The sequence below is a fragment of the Amblyomma mixtum genome, chromosome 1 (assembly GCF_055824585.1).
Source record: "Amblyomma mixtum isolate Tamu chromosome 1, ASM5582458v1, whole genome shotgun sequence".
Lineage (NCBI taxonomy): Eukaryota > Metazoa > Arthropoda > Arachnida > Ixodida > Ixodidae > Amblyomma > Amblyomma mixtum.
The window spans coordinates 307,691,060-307,712,024 of NC_143012.1; the positions used below are offsets into that span (position 1 = coordinate 307,691,060).

The window sequence follows — 20,965 nt, forward strand, 5'->3', positions numbered from 1 at the left end:
TCGTCGTAGCGGCGGCGCGAATAACGTATATCGCAACGGAGGAAGTCGACCGGGAAAGGGGGCAGGCGTGCTGGCTTACAAGCGAGCGCGCATCCAAATCTCTTCGCCCTTCCGCTTTCTTAATTCATGCCAGCGCCAGACTGCGGTTTCGCCTATACAGGGGTGTTGTGTAGGAAAAGAGGGGGGGGGGGGGGGGGACGTAGGGAGGGGCACGCAGAGGTTACACGCTTCTATCCACATGGCACAAGCATGTACAAGCGTGCGCGTGTGTGTGTAGTAACCGCATGCACAGACGCACGCACTACGGTCGGTGGGTTTCTTTCTGGCGGCTGCGGCACTCAGGAAAGAGACGTGGTGGCCGTCACCGTCGCTCAGCGGGCGTGCTGGAGATCAGGCAGCGGCCGCGGGTGCGTCCATATATGCGGAGAGGCACACGGTGACGCGGCTTGCCGGCGCGGCGTCCTTGGCGCCCAGCGCGCGGGCGCTCGTCGAGCGCTGGTCGTGGGCGACCCGCACGTATGGTGGGCGCGGCGTGCGTCCCCGCCGCCGCGACGGCGGACATCGCGGCGGCAGCCACGGCCTCGGATAGCAGCAGCCGCTCGCCGACGACGACGACCTGCGCTCCGGAGCAACTTGAGCAGGAGGAGCGGGAGGAACAGCAGGAGGAGCACGACAACGACGACGACGACGAAGAGGAAGAGGAGGAAGACAGCACCATGGAGCTGCGCATTGGACTCGACTACGTGGTGGAGCACCCGGAGTACACCCGAACCTTGGCCACCGGTGAGTATGGGGCACACTTTAGGCAAGAAGCGAACAGATGTTCAATCCTAGTGATGAGGACCCCCTGTAGCCTGGACCGTTGTCGGCGAAGGTGTAAAAATCTGGCGAGTACTTCTGTTTTTAACATTTCTGTTTTGACAGAGGAGTGTTCTTGAAGGTGCTTGTGAACTGTATGTAAGATTGCCGCTTATCCTTTCCTGGGCAAGACGCGAGGCAGAGAGGGACCTTCTCGTCCCGTATGCACCTTATTCTCTCTGCCCCTCTCTCCGTGCCATCCTCCTCCGCTCTTCGCCTTGTTCAGGTGCGACCACGTGAGGTGATCACGTGATGTTGGTATCTCTTCCCACCGGAGCATTTTTTTTTTAACAGCGATTTTTTTTTGTTATCTTTGGCTTTACTATCCTTGGAGAGCTGCCCCCAACTGCTCTCTGCTTCCGGCCTTCAACAAGAGGAATGCCATAAAACGGGGCCCCAAGGAGTGCCCTGTTTGGGGAACGCCGAAACTTTCGAGACGACTCATAGCCCGAGCAAGTTTACGAGTAGGGGCATCTCCGCTACATACTGCGAGTCATTTCGCAAGGCCGACAGAGGAGAAAAGAGTGAACAGAGCAAGCACCTAGCTCACAACTTAAGTGTTAGTTTTCTTGCTGTAACTGATAACGTTGTAGTATATAAATATTGGGAAAATAGAGGCTGTTAATGTGTGGCATCGCATATCCACACTGCCGAATTTTCCGCTGTCGATAAACGCGAGTTCTTCGCTACAGAAGTTTACAGAGGTAGGGCCCCACGCAACAGGAAATCCAAAAACCACTATCAAAACGCCTCCTTTCAGCTATCTTTTCCGTCAACTAAGGAACCCGACGCACGTGTTCTTCGCGGCCTCTCAATCTCCGTCATCAGCTCTTTACGGCAGCAAGACAACTGGGCTATGTAGAGAGAACGCTCTTTTCTTGAAGGTCCTCATTAATAACCATGAGCGGAGCTACAGGGACTCTCCTGGCACCCTCAGAGAGTTACGCACCAGAGAAAAACAATCATCGGAGATTTATTCGTCTCCCCTTTTGTTTTTCTCTCCGTAAAAACACTACGAAGGCCTTTAGACTATGGCTCGCGTTGGAAAAGTAGCAAGTAGCCAGCTTACCTGTTTCCAAGAAGACAAGCTGTCGATATTCTCCGCGATGAGATCTTGTGTTGCCGTCATAAGGAAGGGTATTCGCATATTTCTTTGGCTCATGAAAGCATAGAAAAAAATGTCGGGGGCTGCTTTTCAAGTCGTTTGAGGCGTAGCTTATAAATAAGACAAGAAGCGACTTCGTATCAGTCTGTGCCGAAGCATGTCAGTTCTGTTTCAGAATACCTTCGCATAGAAGTTACTGCTGATCGAGTTGCTGCCATTGTGACATAAATGAAACGGCGCAGAGGCAACGGAAAATATAGAAGAAGCTGTGTCGTCGGCGTTGGGCGCAGTTAGGTGTCGGTCACTGCGAACTTGAGGTGTGGGTTGCGAAGGTGTTGATTTGGGGGAGTTGGCGAAAAGGGGAGAATTGCGCAGCCCTATGTGACCCGGTTGACAACGACGACGATGATGCACTTACGCTGGATTGGCTTACTGGGGACGCATGTTGTTACAGAAATGACATTACAGGCGTGTGGGAGGGGGGGGGGGGGGAGGGGGTGTACTCAGCTGTGAACACAATAACAGCACACAGTTGATTGCACTATGAGGAAGAAAGATAGGTAGATTATATTGCAGTGCTCATTAATGAAGTTGAGAGATAAATTGTTATTTGCCAAATATTGAGTCACCGCAGAAAAAATAGCGCTTAATCGCATGTAGCAAGAATGAAACCCTCTAATTAGTCAAAGATAGGTACGAAGACATCGTTTGCCTGGGAACAAATTGAGATGTCTATCCAGCCAACATGTTATAGTGTAAGCAAATTTAGTGACATTCACAAGAGTGCAACACGTCTCAAGGAAACGTTGCTGCCCACATATGACGTATTGTCAGTTGTTATTACTAAAGGGAGCATGTGCATAGTTCGATGTCATCAAAATGTCCCCTGTTCACCTCGATAAAGCAGTATACGAAGTGCGAACCCCTCCGCGGATAGCGAGCGTAAACGCTGCATCCGCGGAATGGAAGTGCGGGGCGGAAGGCTAGTCCCTTAATTATTTCCACAAGTCCGAGCAATCAGGGCGTCAGGATAGAGCAGTGACCGCTGTAATTGTCGGTATTTTTACAGTAAAATATTTGTGTGTTGGATCGATGAAAAGGCCATCATATTCTTTAGTACTTGCCTTTCGGATAATGTAACACACACAACAAATACATCAGGGAAGTCAGAATGAGCTACTAAGGTAATTTGCACGAGAAGTCAGCGAACTGGCATAAAGTACTCCAGTTTTGCGCGTAAAAGTGTTTATTTTTCTGCCTGCAAGCACGCAGCAGCGGTGTTTTGCAGAATACAGATCTCGTTTTAAATGCACGCGGATCATCTGCTGCTGCACGACCCACATACCTATATCGAAGCTTTAGAGCTAGATTGAAGCAATACCAGTGATGTTTGAATCGCCGAATTTCCTCTTTTTTTAGAGGATTTTAGGAGTATTTGGCGAAAAGGGTATTTTCATTTGTTTTCAGAGAATTATAAAAGGCGAATTTTTTTCGTTTATCTCAAACTGCTGGACTTTGTATATGCTGCAGGAAAAAAGGGCCAGCATTAGCATCGCCGAACATTACTACCGTTGGTATTCGCAGGAAATCTTTAAGCTACAAATCTGGGACACATTTATTGCCCCATGTGTTCTGTACACTCCTCCGTAGTGCGTGACCTGCTTTCGTATGGCTGGGCCACCTTGTGCCTACCTTTCCAGGTTATAAAATGCATTTGCAGGTTTGTTATTTTCAGCACCCATTCTGGACTCTACATTACATGTCTGACCAACCTTAATTCTTCATCGGTAACTACATTTTAACGTAGTCTTAGTAAGAAATGTTCATTTATTGAGGTTTACCCGGTGAGTGTAAACAAATTTGGAGCGCTTCAGAAACACCATAACGGTACAGGTATAAAATGTTGATCGGTGTAACGGTAAACAAGTATAGAAGGTCTCAGATGCGCTGCTTTACAAAATACCTCAAGCAGGGCACAGTGACAATTTTCGCCTTTGGAAAAGTCGTTTGTGGACGCATTCTGTCGCTACCTACTCATCGCCTGCAATCTGTTTATTTCCTATCGCTAGTCCTGCGCATGCTTCGATATGCCTAAAGGATTCCAGCGAAAAGCATTTGACATGCGCGGTCGAAGTGTCGCATCAAAGATGCCGCCGGAAAGCCTACGCATAACGGTGGAACGTTCAAGGTCAACTTCAGAGACCGTCAATGCGTCTCTATTTCATGCCGCGCCACAAACTTGGACGTCACATCCGTTAATCGCACATTCAGCTGAGTCAGTCATTAAGCCACCGGGAAAAAACCGCATAAACGCAAGACCACCCTCGAAAGCGACTAATTAGTCTTCTATCGAGCCGCTCATCGATTACGTAGATCGAGTTGGCTAATCATACTACAGAGAGAGAGAGAGAAAGAGAGAGGTTTATTTACAAAGAAAGAGAGAGGTTGGCTGAGTTCTCTATCCTACTACTCAACGCCACAGGGGGAGGGGAGGATAGGAAAGAGGGGTATAATAGGGGACGATGGGGGCAGAAGAGAAATGCGAATTATGCTTAGTAATTCTGCTTTAGTCGAGTGTGTGACGCTTAGGCGTGACGGCAGCCTCGGTGTGTGTGGCCCGTGCAGCGGCCGCCTCCAACAACAGCGACCTGCGGCGCCAGGTTTGGGAGCTCCTGGTGGCACTGTGTGCGCGTGGTGGCGAGGGCACCCGGCGGGCGCTGGCCACCCTGGACCAGCTGGCCACCCTGCGTGCACAGCGCACGCGACTCGCTGCCCTGGCCCTGGCCATCTCGCGCGGCACTGACGACGAGGCGCCACCGCTGCTGGCTCTCGCCAATAAGGCGCTGAGCGGACGCGAGAGGGCGCGGCTGCGCGCCGAGCTCAGGGCCCGGGGCTCACAGGTGAGACCACGGCGCGGGTAGTGGCTTCTACAGTCGGATGCTACTTAAGCGACAGCCACTGTGAGTGTCCTCGCGACAAGAAAATATTGTACACCCTGTATAATAATTTGCAAGGTCGTTTTGTGGCAAAGCTATTCATGATAACAACTGCGACGTGGTTTAGAAACTACCAGTTTTGAATTGTTCTCCATGCATGCTCTCAGCGTTACTGGGACGACATGCAGGTGCCTGCTGTGTACCTGAAAACGGGTCCTATACGGAGCTAACACCTCCTACGGGCGCCCACTGCCTAACGGCACTCGCATGCTGCGAGCATTGAGGTGGTAGTGTAAATCGTATGGCCTGCAAAGTCGTTTTATAGACGGTCGATGGAACAACAAAATGAATTTCACTTATTATATATGCTCTGGAGCAAGCGAGTATGCAGGCATCACATGACTTTGTGCTGTGTCGTGAATATCTCGCTTTCCATCTGTTGACACCCTGAAACTTCTTCCTCGTTACAGTTGGCATCAGTATCTTTTTTTTTCGTAGGATATTTTCTTAAAAGTTATGTTTTTATAGATTCCTCACCTTAATGATTAGTTTTGTTATGAAGAGCAGGTTGTCGTCACTTCATATATGATTACGATTTCGTTGCTCGGCGCGAACTTATAGTGCAATGCCAGGAATAACGTCACCGACTGTTTGAGGATGCAGGGAATACAAATGGCTCATTTAGAAACGATTTTCTAGAAAAATAAAAATACGCTCGAGCTTGAGAAAAAATGCGCTAGTAATGGCCTGGATACTGAACCGCAAGTTCTTGAAACAAGCGCATGACTAATAAAATCCTCTTTAAGGCCTCTTTAACCAAGCATGCCTAGTTTGCTCATCGAGACTTTCACGCTTCCCGCCTAAAGCCATTATAACTCGAGAAGAGATGCAGGAAATCCATTGCACGGCTTGGCGACTGCTCTGCCTGCGCGCCGCTTCCTAAGGGTCATTCGAAAAGCACTGCACGTTCTACTCACGTCAAGGGTAAACGAAACACGGTTCCGTGAGCTAACTGCTCTGGGTTCAGAAGTATCGGAATCTGGGCGGCGTAGTTAAATGGCGCACTAAAAGAGCGATTAATTTTTCCGCTGTTAAACTCCACAAGGTCACAAGGCTCAGTTAACTTCGGTATTAGAAAAGAGTTCCAGTTACTTCTGACTCCCACTTGTATGCTTCGTAAGCGCACAGTCCGTACGATTATAAGTCGCCAGTAGAAGTCGAACCTCCAGTCTAACCTCGTTATCAAGAAACGGTTATAACGAAATATTTGATATAACGAAGGAATGACGATTCCCCTTGGAAGCTCGGTCAACACGGGCTATAACGAAGCTACGGCTATAAAGAAGTAATCGCCAGGCCCATTCATGATGTGAACAGCGCGAACTACAAGGGACAAGAAAAGAAGGGACACAGGACGAGCGCTGACTCGACCAACTCGCCCAACTGAACGTTTTGCTAGGCCCATTCAACTTCGTTATAACGAGGTTCAAGTGTACATAGCTGTATCTGACTAGTGCACGCAACTCGAAGCGCCTGTGTGTAGGTGCCGGAAGGCAAGAAAGTTGTCCGTGCCCTTCCTCCAGGTTCCAGCGGGCTTGACGTCTCCACCTCCCGAGGAGAGCGGATGGCCGTCGGGAGCCTCGGGCCCTCCGGAGACGCTGCAGCAGGCGTGGACGGCCCTGTCCACGCGGGCCTCCGGCAGCGCTAAGCGGGAGGCGTACCTGCTGCGCGCTCTGCAGCGGCTGCTCGCCGACGACGCCTGGGACACGCCCGTGCGCCAGACCAAACACAGCCAGACCAGTCTCGAGGCCCTGGACCGATGCGGAACCGGAACAGCGTCGACGGTACAGGCCGCCGGCGCGGTCGCCTCGGGCGTCGTCGCAACGCCCACTACCTCACAACCCGCCGCGGGAGTCGTCACCGATTCCACGGCGGCCGGTGAGAGCGGCGGCAACAGGAGGTGCTGCTGCCGATGCCACGAGCCAGCAGCCGCCGCGGAGACCAAGGTAAATGGAAATAATTTAATTCATGGAAATGCGAGCGACATTAAGATTTTAGTATACGCGAGTGACGTGTGTGCTAGCCTGTGTGTTCGCAAGCGTGTGCATCATCTTGGACAGTGCCAGTGCACGTATGTAGCTCATTCTATTGCGACGTCATCAAATTCGATCTACGCCTACATTCTACCTCTTTGTTTCCTCCACGTTCGCTTCCTCCACGTTCGTTTCCTCTACAGTGTAGAATAGTAGGCAACAGACACATATACCTCCGACCCATCTACCTCGTCTTTTCTCTGGCTCATTCTGGGGCTAGACGGCACCTTAATTTAGATGAGTTTGCGAAAGCTCTTTCGGCGACACGCGTCATTATGGTGTGCCGTGTTTACACGAAGTATTTCTCCCTGCTGTACACGCCATCCACATAAATTGCGTCTTCATTATACAAAGTGCTTCTCCGCACAGCCGACTTGTTCTTCGCTAGACCTTAGGAACAAGCAAACCAACAAAATAATTACCTTAGCAGCCCGGAGAATGTAAGTGTCAGGAAAGCGTAACAACAGTGGAGGTATTAACGGCATTCGCTGTATCTCTATTAAGGTGTGTACTTTGAAAAAAATAATCAGGAAATGAATGGTGCTTGCCTTCGTTTTGCTTTCGGATAATTACCTCAAAGGTCCGTAAAAAAAATAACAAGAAAATACTGTCAGTAACGAAAACAGACCGCAGGCAAGAAGTGGTGAAACTATGAAATAAATTTCGGTTAGTTTCCCATGCCACGGATTTAAGCACTGGGTTACAGTATGAGGGCTGAAGTTATTATGCAGTGGACATTCAAAATAAATTATTTAAAATTAACACCAGAAGACCGCTTGTGGGCTGTTAAGGTTGATACCTTCGTATCAGTTCGAATGCAGCTGAGCGCATTCCTTCATTTTTACTACTTTTCAGCGAACAGTCACGTGACAGTAGTACGGAATAAGCAGTTTGTGTAAGAGCCCTAGCGCATTCCAGAGTTGTCGTTTTGTCAATTAGTGCCATGTAGATGACGTCATATTGCCAGCGGGCGCACAGAGCCCTTAAAACTTTTCACCTTTCGCCTTAGTTCATGGAATTTTTGGCAGCAAGAAATGCAAATGAAAAATGCGGTTTTTTCTTCTTTGGACATCGCATTCCCTACTCTGTCTGACTAAAGGCTTGCAATGCTGTAAAAACTCAGTTTATCCCAGGCGGGATTAATCCATGAAACCGTCCGCTTGTAAGCGCTCTTCGGGCTGGTCGAACTGGTTCGAACAGGTTGCGCGTTGGTCAATCACGAACTGCGTTCACGTGATAAAAAGCTTGTGAACCTTACCTCTGATTCGCTTACCTCACTTCTAGCTGCCCCACTGTCACATGTGTTTTTTTTTTTTATTGCGAAAGCAATACTACGCCAGGTTTCGAGCATTCAGAGTAGCGTGGTCCGGTAGTTACGCTTTACACCACGTGACTACTGACTTCATACCAGCGCGAGAGCTGGGCTACCAAGTCGGCTCTTCAGCGTAGCGTGTCTCGTAGCCACGCCGGGCGTTTCGCGCTTCTCCCACTAGGTGCGCTGAGGTCTAACAGGTGGTGTGACGTCATAAGCGAGGAGAAAGGTAGGCTACGGAACCCAGCCCCCACCAATTTTTCCTTTCTTTGATGACTGCGCCGGATCAAATCCCGAGCACCGATTAGCAGGGCACAATCTGGTCTTCTGTACGTTTTATAGTGATCGATACTGAGCCAGACAAAGATATGAGATTAGGAAATTTGGGGAAATTGTGGTGATAGATGTTAGAGGGCGAATAGGTACAGTGATGGCGGTGATGTTAATGATGATGATAGTTGGCGACTAGCGTAATTCATATCTGCGCGTAAAAAGAGTTGCGAACTGCATATTAACCAACATTGCGAATTGATATTGCCGTACCCACTCGAGTAATAACGCGTAGCATTGTTCGAACTTGAATGTGACCCGGTTATGATCATCATCATCAGCAGCAGCATAACTACGCCCAGCACCCGGTAGTAAATGATGCTTATATCTGTCGAAAGTGACTTGGCTGCTTCCGTTGGTATGTACATGATGCTTATACCTGTCAAGAGTGGTTTGGCTGTTTTCGTTGGCAGGTGCCCCCACCGGCGCCTCCCGGGCCGGTACCTTTGGGTCCACCGCCGCCCCCGCCTCCTCCAATGCCTGCCGCGCCCCCGCCGCCGATGGCACCCGCCCTGCCAGCTGCGCCCCCGTCCGAGCCGGTGCCGTCACTGATGCCGTCATGGCCACAGCCAGGAGCCAAGATGCGCACGCTCAACTGGAACAAGATACCCGCGCACAAGGTGCGATCCCTCCCTCTACCTCTCTCTCACTTTGACAGCTATCAGCCGAGGAGGGAGAGAAAAAGAGGGTAAGCATACAGTGTCCCTCAAATACTTTTGCACAGCGCAGCTGTTACTGCTTCGTTTGTGGGTTGAGCGGCGAAGACAGTGGAGCGGCGTAACCAGATCACGTGACTGGAGCGCAGGACGAAATTGATCGCGCCTGACGCCATATAATGCGCTCAGTTGTGGAGAAGAGAAAAACAAAAACACTCAGGCTTTCATGCGCTACAGAAGCCCATCTCTGAAGCATGTATCTTCTTGCATACAATAGCATTCAACAAATATGCAATTGAAAAAAAATGTAAAAGTTGGGGAGACAGCAAATATTGTCCTTGATGTCACTGGCAGCACTTTGATCGTGAAAGAACAAGAGTCAATGGCCTGTCACCGGAACTGCTGCACAAGCGAAGCGTGGGATGTCCGCCTCCCCTGCTCCCCCAACTCCCTGGCGTCATCCGCGCAGGTGCTAGCCGGCGGCCGCAAGAGCCTGTGGCGCCGCATCGCCGAGAGCCACTCCGGTTCCGGAGCCCCCCTGGACTTCGCGCACCTCGAGGGCCTCTTCTGCCAGCAGCAGCCGTCGCAGCCAGCGACCACGACGCACGCTGTGGGCTCCGGCGCCAGCACGGCTGGAGGAGGCGCCAGCGGCGGAGGTGCGGGCAGCGGCAGCGAACTGGGCCCGGGCCGAGGGACGCGCGACCCGGGCTCCGGCCGATCGGGGGACGAGGCTCCGCTGAGGATACTCGACGCACAGAGGAGCCTGCAGGTGAGATGTGAGAGAAGATCTGGTCTTTAAATTGAAGTGAATGCTTAGAGGGCGTTGAGGACGTCCCAGTGCACGGGTGCTAAGATATGGTACCACGAAGGCAGAGTTGAAAAAAAAAAACTACCCTAGGTGAAAATTAAGCTCCACCTTGAAGGTATGACATGAAAGCGTTAATGGGTTAATGTGCATATATTTAAAGTTGGTCGTTCGGTACTTTGCATCCATAGATCGCTGGGAGTCCTCATACCACTACTGGCGCTGTGGTGCACCGATTAAGCGATGCACCGCTGCCCCGGCACGTGGCTATTTCAAATACAGCCACCGGTGAGGCTTGTGAGACCAAGCTTGCCCTTCCCGCGCAACCTCTCATTACTATTCATTAATTTAACTGCCACCTGCCACGGTGGGCAGTTTGGTTACAATCCGCTAGGCAGGTTCTCACAAGGTCACGTGCCCTAGGTGGCTCGCCTAAGTTGCTTCTCTGGGGATTTTTCGCTCACGCCCCACAGCATCGATGAGTCTCTGTTTTCCGCTGGACAGCACCCTTGACGCTATCGCGTTTAAAGAAGGGGTAGTGGAAGGGTTAAGGCGCCTTTTTTTTTTTCCTGTGTAGGATATTTTATACACATCCTTCTCTCGCTGTTTCCAACATGAAGGACATACCCTCCTTCCCTTCAACATTTTGTGCTACCGCATGCATGTGTCGTGGTATATGTCTCACGTCGGTGAGAAGAGTGAGCGCATGGCACATATAAACCCATCACCTCAAGGAAGGTTGAGGCGAAAAGAAAAATAGAATATCAATGCTGCTTAATACTGGAGGCACGCATGATTAGTCGCCTGGCAAGGCCACTGCGAGCCGTCAAGAATATCTAGGAAATTGACCTTTGAAGAAACTGAAGAAAGAACCCCTCGGTTTAGGCACGGTAACAAGAAGCGGTCATTACTCCCCCCCCTCTCTCTCTCTCTCTCTGCAGGTGGGCATCTTCCTCAAGCAGCTCCGCGGCCAGGCGGACGAGGCGCTTCTGCTGGAGCTGCTGGGCCGCGGGGGAGGAGGAGGCGGCAGCCTGGGCGCCGACAAGCTGCGCGCGCTGCAGGCGCTCCTGCCGGCGCCCGAGTCCGCGGCCTCGCTCGAGGCGGCGCTGCTGGAGCGGGAGCCCGGGCAGCTGGCCCCGCCGGAGGCCTTCCTCGCCAGGATCCTGCGCCTGCCAGAGTGAGGGAACGGATGTGTGCACTCTCCGGGAACTGAGGGACGCATCGAGGGCGAAGATATCGATTTCAGCCTAACGACGAATGCATTTTTCCAGAGGACGAACCAGCTGGACGCTAGTGCTGCTACCATTTTCTCACCGTTTAGAAAGACCGATTCCCAGCCTTTGCGCTCTCGTCCGCCGTATTTCGGTTACGTTAGCCCCCTGATCCCCCAATTAACCCTGCCCTGCGCCGGCTGCGACCTCCCCATCCCCGCAGAAGTGTTAATATCATGCCTCCACCTGACCCCCTGGTCCTTAAGGGTAACGGAGTGGATTCCAAGAGAAAGCAAACGTAGCAGGGGGCGGCAGAAAGTTAGGTGGGCGGATGAGATTAAGAAGTTTGCGGGGATACAGTGGTGGCAACTGACAAAGGACAGGGTCAATTGGAGAGACATGGGAGAGGCCTTTGCCCTGCAGTGGGTGTAGTCAGGCTGATGATGATGATGATGACCTGACCCCCTGCCGCTTTCTGCTGGGTATATCTTCCCCCTCAGAGGGAAATGACGGGTGTAGCTTTAGGAGACAAATACTACGGTGTAACTTGGAAAAAGAAAGTAAAAGAAAGGGTCTCTGTCCGGACCACTTATTCTAACGGGCCGACACTAAAACCCAGGAAGTGAGCAGAGTGGGTTATCGAATGAACTGGAACTAACGGTATCCTAGCTTGGATGGAGAAGGAAGAAATGAGCATGGGCAAGGCAGGTAATGCGCAGAGCAGGCAAGCGACCATCGTTTATCTGCTCTGCGCATCGCCTGCTCTGCCCGTGCTCATTTTTTCTTCATTTAAGTTAGGATACCGTCAATTCCACTTTATTCCCGGCGGCTCAGCTCCATCCATGCCTCCAGAGTCACGTGATCCCCTTCTGAGCTACGAACATAGAACAGTGCCGTGTTGACTCGTCAGCCGAGGTCATGTTCCACTTGTGGTGACGTGGTGCGGCTGGGACGGGGTCCCGTACATTTGGAGGCGGGCCATCTCGACGAGTGGTAGCGGGGGGCTGTGGCTTACATGACCCAGGATCTCCCGGATCACGTGATAACGAAGCGGTGACGTCAGTGGTTTCCAAGCTGCGTCAAAAAAATGCCGTCATCTGATGGCTGCGCCATCAAGTTTGTAAACTCCGTGATGCACTATTGCTATAAAACTCCTGTTAACATTTCATCGATATCCGATCCGCGAGGGTCTCACAAGTCCGGCTTTTTTGGACATCTTTTAATTGTGAAGCAACTGTGCAATACTGTGAGATAACGTTATTAACATTTTGATGGGAGTGGTCGAACCTTCCGAGGCTTAGCAAAATCTTGTTTTTGAAATTCGTCTTGCGCTGGCACCGAGTACTTAAGACTGCATTAGAAAATCAATGGAATGCGTATTCAGCAATAGATAGCGGAAATCTACAAGCGTACCGAGGATGTATTTGCGAATATATTGATTGTTGTGTTAACTTCTGTGATATGCGAAAGCATTACGTTCACAAAGAATTTCCCGTTGAGAAAATGTGCTTGTGTAGAATATTTGGGAATGAAGAATTTGACTAGGGACGAGACAGGCCTCTTTCATTTTCATCCACGGCTTTAGGATTATGCAAGGCGTGGTGAATTATGCAGCAAAGTAACAAGACAGCGTAGGTAGGCTGTCTTAGCATATACAACGTTGAGACTGAGTAATCCGCCTGCACCGTAAGTTAAGTTCTCCTGCGAAGTTGGAGGTGCGCTCGCTTTTTTGCTCGCCGAGGCAGCAGACTGGGGTTGCGCATCGCGCTATGTTAAAACACTTCACTGAGACCGGAAAATGCCTAGCGAGAATTATACAAAGTTATTCGCGCGTCGCAGTCAATAACACTTCCTCTTCTATCTTCATTACAAGTACTGAACACGAACACAAGTGTATGCACGATGAAGAACAGTCGGATGTCGATGAAGGAACTAATTAATAAACTTGTTACCCGCAAGGCACAGGACAGGGTAAATGGATGTATATGGAAGAGGCCTTCGTCTTGAAGTGGGCGTAGTCAGGCTGCTGATGATGATGGCGTTCGAAATAAAACTGAAAGAAAATACCTACAATGCAGCAGCGAACAATTGTGACGGCATGGTAATGGCATGCGAAGCTATGTATACGTATATCAGATGTACTAATACAAGAAAACGTTGGCAGTTCTCATCTCGCATAAACAGCGCTACTAATTTTGATCATGCCTTACTGAGTGATCAAATGCTGACTGCGGATTTTCATTTTTTTTTTTTTCAGCTATCGACTTCGTGTGGAAAGCCTCTTGCTTCAAGAGGAACTGCCCACGATTGTTGCTTCGCTCGAGGCGTCCATGAAGTGCCTAAGAAACGCTGCCAAAGGTCAGAATTCATTCGTATCTACCTCTTTTTGTTTTCAGACACTTAAGCCTACGTATGGCTCATTTAATTGCCTCAGAATGTTCAAATATAAAATTTCAGATACATTTACAGCCTGAGTAAAGAACTGGCATACAAAAACGACGTACGTCTTACTGCGTTTACTATTGATAAAGTGCCATTTTGAATGCACTCTCCACTTTCACAGAAGACAAAGGAAAGAGAAATTGGGAGAGGGGAGAGGTAGAGGAGAAGTGGTAGGCCGCGAGGGGCTAGGGGGGCACCGCGGTCGCCAATCAGAGTCGAGGGGTGGGGAGAGAAGGGAAGGGCGTGTCATACTGTGATTGATGGATTGGACCGGGAGAGTGTAGCAGGGTTACGGCGTGTCACACGGTGATTGATAAATTAGATCACGCCCCCAACTCGCACGATTTGAATTCATACTCTTCCGAATGAATCTAACTGACCGCCTGTTAACTTTTCCGTTCTCTCCAATCTTGCCCAAATATGTGTTGGCAATCTCCGTCAGAAAAATGCCTGGGTGGATGTACTACGCAACCAAATGTGACAGCACACCTTAAAGTGTGATGTAACATTTGAATACTTGATTTTTATAGAGCAATATCAATACGAACTATTAAGATGGAATAGCATCCTGTATGAACGCCAGAACTGCACAAAAATTATCGCTCATGTCTACCTCTCTCTTGACATAGTTTTGAAGTCAGTAAAGTTTCTAAAGTCTGTCCGCTTAACCGCAACCAGTATAGCATAGAAATGATCTGTTTTTAGTTAGACGTCGAAGCTTTGATATAGGCTCGTATATTGATCATTCTAATTCTTGTCCTTTACAGTTATGTGTATATAATCGAGTAAATATGACGAACATGCAAAATATCTATGCACATTTTTTTTTCTCAACGTCAGCCACTCACTGAGCACAGTCAAGCGCTCTATTTTTAAACGACAACGTGTTTCGCGAATTTGCGAAAACATGGATAGTGATTGTCCACATTAGAGTCAAGGACCAGCTCCGAAAAAGTAGTTACACGTTTTGTCAATATAATTACGTGATAATAGATGCAGGGACAATAGTTGATAAGTTAATTTGGTTTTTACTGAGTTTGTTTTCTACAAAAACGTGACAATGGCTGTAGCGCTCGAATAAAAAGGGCTGTATTATTATTTTTTTTTTTGCATATCTTGAAACTTACGGGAAAATGCTTCTGTTGGTTTATAACGCAGAAATACAAGATTGTAAAGCTCTACATGAAGTCCTCTACATGATACTTGTGGCTGGAAACTTCCTAAATTCGGTAAGTGCCCTATTATGGTCATATTTATCAATTAATTTATTAAATGAACATTATTAAATAATGTTAATTTCCAAGGGAAACTTGCTTATTATGGAAGCAGCCGTTTGTAAGACTGCTTTTCTGAAGAGCGCTCGTGTCATGCAGCAAAGCAAAAGTGAGTAGCAACTGTGTGCAAGATTACTGGTTTTGGAAAAGCTTTTGCGAAGCGGCAAAGCAAATGTAAGTTATTTTTTCTAATTAATTAATTCAATTAATGCATTCATTTCTGTAATCCTCGGTAGATTAGCTTTTTGGAGTTCTTATGGTATGGTATGGTATGGTATGGTATGGTATGGTATGGTATGGTATGGTATGGTATGGTATGGTATGGTATGGTATGGTATGGTATGGCATGGCATGGTATGGCATGGCATGGCATGGCATGGTATGGTATGGTATGGTATGGTATGTTATGGTATGTTATGGTATGTTATGGTATGGTATGGTATGGTATGGTATGGTATGGTATGGTATGGTATGGTATGGTATGGTATGGTGAGTAAATTTTCTTCAATCAAGTGTCGGCTTTCAGATTTTCGTGCACTTTCTGACATTCACTTAGAGACCTTAAAGGGTTTGTTGCCTACAACTTTCCTAATTTTCTTTCTGTCTGGCGTATTTTATTATCTAATTGTTTTCTCTGGAGTTTCTGATCTGAGCTTAAGTCAAGAGAGCAAGTTTCTACATCTGGTTCATGTATCTTCGTCTTTGGCTTTATTCTATTAATCCTTGTGCGCTACTTTGCGTAACAAGAAAACTCGCCCCTTTTTAAACGCAGGAAACGCATGTCAGCAGATCAAGTATTTCCCAACAGTTTAACTACGAGCAAAGACGCTTATTGCGTAATTTTCTAGGCTCCTCCGACCCGCCGTCGTTTTAAGTCCTGATTTGTTTCTCGAGTTTAAAACAGCGCAAGACAAAAAAAAAAAAATCTGCAAGCGTGTAGCCGTTAACAACATTCTCCTGAGGTGTACTGTGGGCCTTTCAACATAGTACGTGCTTTATATTTAAATCAGCTATCATGCCGAATTCCAAACAAAAGAGTACAGAACAACACAATGTTCCCATCTCTTGAAAAGCATGAGACGTGAGAAAGCGTTGAGATTCCCATACTGAGTAATAAAATAATAGAAGAAAGCATTACGATGTCACAAGCCTGATCGCGTATTGGGTACTATCCATCTTCCATTTGTGCCTTCTTAGTAGCTCTGTGAAAAAAAAAAAAAAAAACATCCTTAGCACAAAAACACGTTGCTGTTTCCTGCATGCAGCGTTTATGTCCCTTCAAAACTCTCTAGCTTTTTTATATGCAAAACAAAAACCAGGGCAAGATTGAAGGCCATAAAACGAGTCCTTGTTGACTCAATTTGCCCAGCCTGATAAGCGATGGAAAAATTTGCTACTTTATAGGACTGGAAAGATTGATTGTGTACAACAGGATCCTGCTATTTATTTTTTTTTTATTCAGTGGCGTATATTAGCCTTGCGACCCTGTAAGTTGCATCCGCAAAGTTCAGAACTCCCAACAAGAGTGGGGAACTCAGATAAGTTTATAAACACTGTCAAATATCGATCATGTATGTAGTGTTCGTGTTTGTGTAGATAAGACGGCCTTGTGGCAGCCTTCTGCTTGCTGAAAACAAAGCAGACAGTTTCTCGCTGGAGCGAGAGAGAGAAAACGAGAGAGGAGAGGAAGAAAAGAGTGTTTTTGCGTTATGACAAAGAGGCCGCCCCTGCCTCGTGCCAAAGTGGCCAACAAAGAGCACTTCTATACGAGACCGCCACGTTGCTTCCTATAGATTGTGACGGCACGTGCTGCTTGTAAAGATAAGTAAGAGGACGGGTTCCTTTCTGTGACGAGAAGTTCGGCTTGCGTGTATATCTTGAGTGACGGCTTCTGCATTCTCTGCGCTATTTTTATTTTCATATATGCCGTAGCAACAAGGGCAAGCTTCTTTCGGCTCAGAGAGATGTTTGTCGATCGATGCGGTGGATATTTCAAATCGACGATAAAGTTTGAAGTAAAGTCTTCTGCGTCACAGGCGCTTGCTTCATTGTCTGGAGTTTCTGGGAGGTTTACACAGAGTTCAGAAATCCCGAAGTATCGATCCTCACATTAGACCTAGTTTACGAGAGCACTTTGTAGCTAAAATAAATATTCCCGACATGTTCACCGAGGGAGGCTTTCGATTCCACGCGTTTGTTGCATAGGACGCGGAAGTCGAAGTGCTTGTCGTGACCTCAAAACAGGGTGGAAGCTTGCATGCGCCTAATTTGAGGCATGACAGCTGCCCGCTCAATTACGTAATACCTGTTGTCGAACAACCTACGCCTACCGCATCTCCGATTCCACTGTATAACTCAGGTCCTAGCCACCGCGGTGGCTCAAGGTGGCGGTCCCACTCTGACGGTGAGCGGGAACCATTTTTGGTGATATTTGTACGTCGACTGTACCTCGCTCGTTCGCTTCATAAATATGGTTCAGATATCTCCGAAAAGCTACTTTTCTCTGCTTTCAAAAGATGCATTTTGTTTAACGGTAGCTGCAAATTTGTTTCAACTGTAAAAGAAAACGCAAAGATGAAAACTGGCAGTTGAGCTCAACTTGTCTCAGGAAATGCAAAATTGTGAAAAACCTCTTGCACCTAGAGAAATATCTTTCGAGATACTTTGAGATCGGATGCTAATCAACACATTTAAGCATTTAGAAGTACGTGTATAGATTAGTTTATTAGCCACACATGTTTGAAAAGCATAGAAAACAGAACAATGTAATCGGCAATAACTTTTGGGATATGCATTGCATTGCGGCGCCTTTTTGTACAGTTTGAGATCGTCTAATCGCCCTTCCATTCTGAAAATTTCATCCGTCTGCCTTATTTTGGTTAAAAGTTATTCCTGATCAAAATTAGCGTTTTTTCGAAATAGTTAAAAACGGAATGCAAAATTGTTCAGGTAACCAGCGCGTGGCAGTTTTGAGATTTTGCGTGAAGAAACTTAATACTTCGCTCTACGCGGCTAAGCATCGCCTTTACTCTACGGCTTTTGGGGAATGCGCAATGTCTAGTTGATTTTAGCTACCGTTTTTGTTCTCCTCATGAAGGACACAAGCTCTTGAAACGTCCCGCGGCTTCTTTTTTTCTGGCAAATATACTCTTAAAATGTCGGTCTCTCATTCCTTTAATCAACTTGTAACAATTGCCAAGAACAAAGTCCACAGAATACAAACAATAATAGCAATAACGCAGCGACATGCGATAAATGTAGATAAATTTAGTAGGTAGCGCCATCTACACACATGCACGTGTACTAAATAATCACAGTTCAAAAAAATAACGAGTGTGGCGCTGCTAAACATTTACAATCAGGAGGTGTTCACGAGAGGGAATGATACCTCTACGATGTTCGCACGTTTCCCTCGATTTTGCCCTATGTAGTGTGTGTCGAACTTCCAAGCAGATTTCCGCCATATTGCTTTGCTGGATTGTTTTGTAGCGTAAAGCTAGTAAAGCCACACTACGCGGGTCAGAGCCGAGTTTTGCGCGAGTGTGCGCCGCCTGTTATGCGCAGCGCGAGAACCGCGTGACGTCACGAGAGGCGCAGGTCCGACGGTGCGAGCTCCTCGCTGCCGGCGCCGCCGGCGTGCGCTCCTCTCCGACGCGTGACCTCGTGTTTACGACAGTTGCGCCGCGCGCTACTGCGCATGCGCGAGGAGGGTGCGCGGAGAAATGACGGTCGCGCTCAACATGTAAGCTCTGGTAAGCTAAGGAGAGTCGAGCCGCTGCCAAACGGCGCAGAAGACTGGAAAATGTTAATTCTTCCGATCCCGAGGTTGTCGCCTGGCAGTTTGCCGTCGAGCAGCCAAGGCGAAACGTGCGGCCGAAACACCGGATCACTTGACACTTCGTATATCCAGGCATAGCAGAGCTAAGCCACTGCCAATTTTTTTCACCTGACGCTACGAAACGCATTCTGGGCGTCGTATTATTTTTCGAGGACAGCTTTGGCATTGCTAAAGCGACAGGAAAGGGAAGAGACAGGCTTTCGCTTCGTGCTGCCGGTTGTTCGTTGTTCCGGCTAGCGCTGTGAGGGGAAGTTGGAGAGCGCTCGATTCGCCTGCACTCAATGCACGAGTTCGGCAAAGTTCTGCGGCAGCGGCGGTGCGGCGGGTGTGTACCGTGTTACGACCCATCTTGAGACCCGAGATGAAACGGAGGGAGATTCAACGTAGCGGCAATTTTGACGGGTCGTTTGACTTCAACTTGACCCCTCGATGACCTCACAGAAAAGGGCGACTTTCTGGGAAGTGGCCAATGAGGCTCTTCCCACACTCGGCTCGGCGAAAACGACCTCCCCTTCGAGAAGCAACCGACGACAGGAGAAGAAAGGGTGTCCCTCGTCTTGAAAAAAAATACCCGGAACGAATCAGAGGAAGCCTGCGCAGCTGCGGCTGTGACGTCAACACGACACAATGCTATAGGAATGCGGACTGCGGACTTAGGAATGCGGACTCGCCAGTTCCCATGTGCGGGCTCTAAGCAGGTGTCTTAGTTGGCAGTGACGTGTGGTGCCGATCTTTTTTGCCACGATGAGTTACCGCCTAGTGAGGAGGCTCAACAGGTCTTCGATGGCGGTGCTGGTGCCGATCTTTTGTGTCGCGATGGAATGTCGCCTGGTGCAGGGGCGGAGTCTTGGGCTATATAACCTGCGACCAAAGTGGGCACGAACGCTCTGGACCTTCGGTAATAGGTTCATCCAGTGTGGCTCTGAACCTTGGGTAATAGGTTCATCCAGTGGCTCTGAGCCTTGGATATCAGGCTCATCCAGACGCTCGACGCTATGAACTCTTCTTTTTGTAAATTTATGTAAATAAGTGTCTCAGTTTCTTGTCATTAAATCTGCTTGTTTTTGTAATCTCTAACCATCTGAAGTTCAGACAGTTCCTTCATTCCGGACGAGCCCCCCTGGTGTTGCAACAACTGGCCACGCTACCTCGAGCCGCAACAACTGGTGGCAGCGGTGGGGTCTGCTACCTTGCGTCCCAACAACTGGTTGACAGCGGTGGGATCTGCTACCTTGCGTCCCAACAACTGGTGAACAGCGGTGGGATCCGAAGCCTTGGGATCCGAAGAGACTGGTGAGATACGAAGACCCAACGACTGTGGATCAGCGATGGGAATCTGAAGCCACAAGCGACAACAACGGTCGGCCAGCGAGAGTGCAGCTGTCTTGGGTCATGATCACGTGTGTGGGTGAGTGCTTGGCTTTTCCTTTGATGTGGACCAGGTTCTAAAAGAGGGTTAAAATTTAGAACTGGTAGACACCTGTGCTTAAATCTTACAGGTTTGGTATTTTTGCATAGTTGTTTTGGAAATAGCTCAGACTCGGAACTGTCATGGACCTACAGAGACTGCAGGAGTCGGACCTGTTGCTGTTGTGTGAGGAATTGGGGATTGAGACAAGGGGTTTGGCACGAAAACCCATGATAATTCAGGCCATTACTGATTTGGGGGCAGATGATGAGGAGCTCATTGAAGAGTGGAGTCTCATCGAACAAAAAAAGGAAGAGCAGCTCAGACAGCGAAAAGAGCAGGAGAAAGAGCAGCTCAGACAGCAGAAAGAGCAGGAAAAAGAGCAGCTCAGACAGCAGGAAGAGCGAGAAAGAGAGGAAAAGTGGCGTCAGCGCGAACGTGAGAGGGAAGCAAAATTACTGAAGAAAAGGGCTGAGCTCAGTAAATTAGAAGAAGAGTTGAGCAAGAGGTTGGGAAGTTGTCCCCAGCAAGTGGTACCTCTTCTCAGCAAGGAGACAGGGTTCAAGATGTCTACGCACATGCAGCCATATGTGGTATCAAGGGATATCGGTCTGTATCTTGTAAATTTTGAACGAACCTGCGAGAACCTCGCCTACAGTCAAGAAACTTGGTCTCAAAGGTTACTGACGGTTCTGCC

General features: G+C 48.6%; 1 protein-coding gene across 1 annotated transcript in view; it reads left to right on the plus strand.

The window, feature by feature from the left end:
* Positions 1–225: 225 nt before the first annotated feature.
* Positions 226–20,965, plus strand: part of LOC149372348 (uncharacterized) — a 43,330-nt gene continuing 22,590 nt past the window's right edge. Inside the window, exons 1-8 of the mRNA XM_089566810.1 lie at positions 226–783; positions 4,589–4,863; positions 6,483–6,905; positions 9,048–9,254; positions 9,760–10,059; positions 11,037–11,272; positions 13,564–13,664; positions 14,907–14,977. Coding sequence (XP_089422936.1) covers positions 519–783; positions 4,589–4,863; positions 6,483–6,905; positions 9,048–9,254; positions 9,760–10,059; positions 11,037–11,272; positions 13,564–13,664; positions 14,907–14,977 — 1,878 coding nt within the window. The 5' untranslated portion in view covers positions 226–518. The remainder of the gene's footprint in view (positions 784–4,588; positions 4,864–6,482; positions 6,906–9,047; positions 9,255–9,759; positions 10,060–11,036; positions 11,273–13,563; positions 13,665–14,906; positions 14,978–20,965) is intronic.